General features: G+C 48.5%; 1 protein-coding gene across 1 annotated transcript in view; it reads right to left on the bottom strand.

The window, feature by feature from the left end:
• The window catches only part of RPS16 (ribosomal protein S16), a 3381-nt gene extending 3162 nt beyond the window's left edge, over positions 1–219 (bottom strand). The window contains exon 1 of the mRNA XM_019514787.1: positions 45–219. Within this exon, the coding sequence (XP_019370332.1) occupies positions 45–92 (48 nt within the window). The 5' untranslated portion in view covers positions 93–219. The remainder of the gene's footprint in view (positions 1–44) is intronic.
• Between the last annotated feature and the right edge of the window lie 2403 nt (positions 220–2622).

The following is a 2622-nucleotide window of genomic DNA, read 5'->3' as shown; positions in this document are numbered from 1 at the left end:
AGGGGCCGGGCCGCGGGCGGGGGCGCCGCCGGCCGTGCACTCACCTTCCTCCCAAAGACCTGGACGCTCTGCAGGGGCCCCTTGGCCGGCATCGCTCCTCCTACAAGACACGTGCGGTAAGCCTGGGGGGCAGCTGCGGGTGAACCGGGAGGGGGCCCCGAGCGCGGCGGACACTCACCTTCCAGTAGCAACTGAAGCAGGAAAAGAGAGAACGGGGTTTCCGAGCCGCGCCTCAGGGGCCGCCTGCCGCAAAGCGCGACCGCACTTCCGCTTCGCGACGGCCGCGGCCTCGCTCTACGGCTGCGCGCGCGGCTCCCAAGCGCCGGGGCGGGGCGGCAACCTCCAACGGCCCCGCCCCCCCGTGACGTTAGAGTGAGGCGGGTGGGAGCCCGGCTGCTCGGGCCGTGAAGCGAGGGGAGCCCCGCCCCCACAGAACGGGAGGCCCCGACCCCGCCCCGCCCGAAATGGCGCTTCAGGCGCGCGAGCCGCGCTTGTTCCGCCGCCTTCGGGCCTCTGCTGGATCCTGGGGCTGCTTGCGAAGAGCTTGTTTAGCCGCTCTTACTTGCTTCTCCAAGTTTTGAGCCGGGCACCTTTTGCTTGAGGTGAATGTGATAACCACATTACAGTGCGCACAAAAGTGCAGAAGCTGTGCATTTTGCCCGGCTTTTTGCACGCTAAGAATTGCCAGAGCAGCTGCTTTTAAGCCTCTCGCTTTGCACATTTTTGCATCCCTTTACCTACAGGATGTCAACGAAGCTCTGTGCAGGTTCAGAGGATCCATCTGCATTGAACTTTGACATGATCCGAGTTTTGCCTAATCTCTCATGTACAAAAGCATGGGATCCACCCAGGAATACTGCATCTTGTGGGGGCCTGAATATTTTAAGTTGAAGATAGAATAGTCTATGGAGCCACCCCTGCCAACAACACTTCTGATGTGGGGAATCCACTTATGTATTAAAAGATACTGATACTCATGAACAGATGTTGCACAATAAATGTGTCTATATTTTATATAGACAAGTGTAACTTGTCTTTAAGCAGCTTTCCACCCCTATGATCTCTAGTATTAAGCATAGACACCTGAACAATGAGTCAGTCGCGCAGAGATTTAAACGTACTTAGCTTTATGCACGAAGTAGTTAATTCCATTGAAGTAAGTGGTTCTACTCAGTTTAAAAAGATACCCTCATATTTAAACTTGTGTATTGAGGCCTCATATGTGAACTTCAAACATTTGATAAGTGGTTTTTAACCTTAACTCCATATGCAAACCTGAGCTTAGGCATCAGATATGCCATTAAATAACACTGTCTAATCACATTGCTAACAAATAACTCCTTGTTTTGCTTTCTTAGATTCTGCGATACTCATCCCTGTTCAGGTACTCGGCTGCTACAAGTCTCACCTAAAATCTAGAAAATTCATACTATAGATACAACGCATAAAGCTGACTATATACCTTTCTGTTTTCTAGTAGCAATGTATAGAGGTGATGAGCTTACAGTTGTAGATTTCTAATGCAAGCTAAAAAGAACTGGGCTCATGAGGGTGGAAGTTGTTTGGCTTTTCTTTCATTTCCATTTAATAACCCCTGGCAGATTTTAGAAACCATTTAATTTTTAAGTCTTATACTGCAGGATCAGGTATGTATCATTAGAGAGTTCAGTTCCAGCTGCCATAACAGTCATAGCAGAAGCGTTCGCGTCGTGGCCCATCAGATTGCAACAAACCTGCTACATACCTTGTTATCAGCAACCGCAGCCGTGCACAATTCTGAAAGAACGTCTAGTTTATGACAAGGACATAAGGAGAAGGAGAGAGAGAAAATAGGTCACAGGATTATAGGAAACCAGGGGGCTGGGGTGGTGTGGACAGTAAAGCGCAAGGTGGACAGCTCAGAGGTTGCAAGTCTGAGGCCATAGCAGAAGTGCTCAATGGTGTGGCTGTCAGATTCCAACAAATCTGCAAGTTCTGCTCCATACCTTATCACAAGGACAGGAAAAAGGATAGGATAGGAAAGTAAGGCTGGAAAGGACCTCATGAAGGAACTGTTAATAGATTGTTAACTAGATCATCTAATTAATGACAAAAGCCCCCCTAATTGATTAACAAAATAGATGTTAAGACTTCCTAAGGAAAGGGGTGGTCACCCTAAAGTTGTGTTTGCCCAAGCTGACCAGTGGTTTAAAATGCTGGAGATGCCCGGTTTGGTTTGTTGGCTGAATATCCAAGAGCCACAGACACAGTGTTAAAAGATAAGCACACTGGTTATTATTAAGGTACTGAATAAGAGTATGCAGAAATATGAGGGACAGGGAAGGAAAAACAGCTGGTGAGGAAGGGTGATACTTTACCAAAAACACTGCAGACTGAAGGGAGCAATCCTCTGTGGGCAGTCACCTTGTCTGCCATCAGTGGCGCTGCTGCCAAGCAAGTAGGCAGAAACTCAGGCTGACTCAGACACCCAATGACCCTTTCACTGCCACAGAACACCACAGATAATATAAAAAGACAACGACAACTCCAATAGAAGATCCTCGAAGTCATGATTCTATTCACACTCACAGATCTCAGAAAACACAGATACTCAGAGGGGGAGAGCCTCTTCACTCAATCTCT

Source organism: Gavialis gangeticus, unplaced genomic scaffold, assembly GCF_001723915.1.
Source record: "Gavialis gangeticus isolate Ggan-Ray unplaced genomic scaffold, GavGan_comp1, whole genome shotgun sequence".
Classification (NCBI taxonomy): Eukaryota; Metazoa; Chordata; order Crocodylia; family Gavialidae; genus Gavialis; species Gavialis gangeticus.
This window is presented reverse-complemented; position numbering and strand designations above follow the sequence as displayed.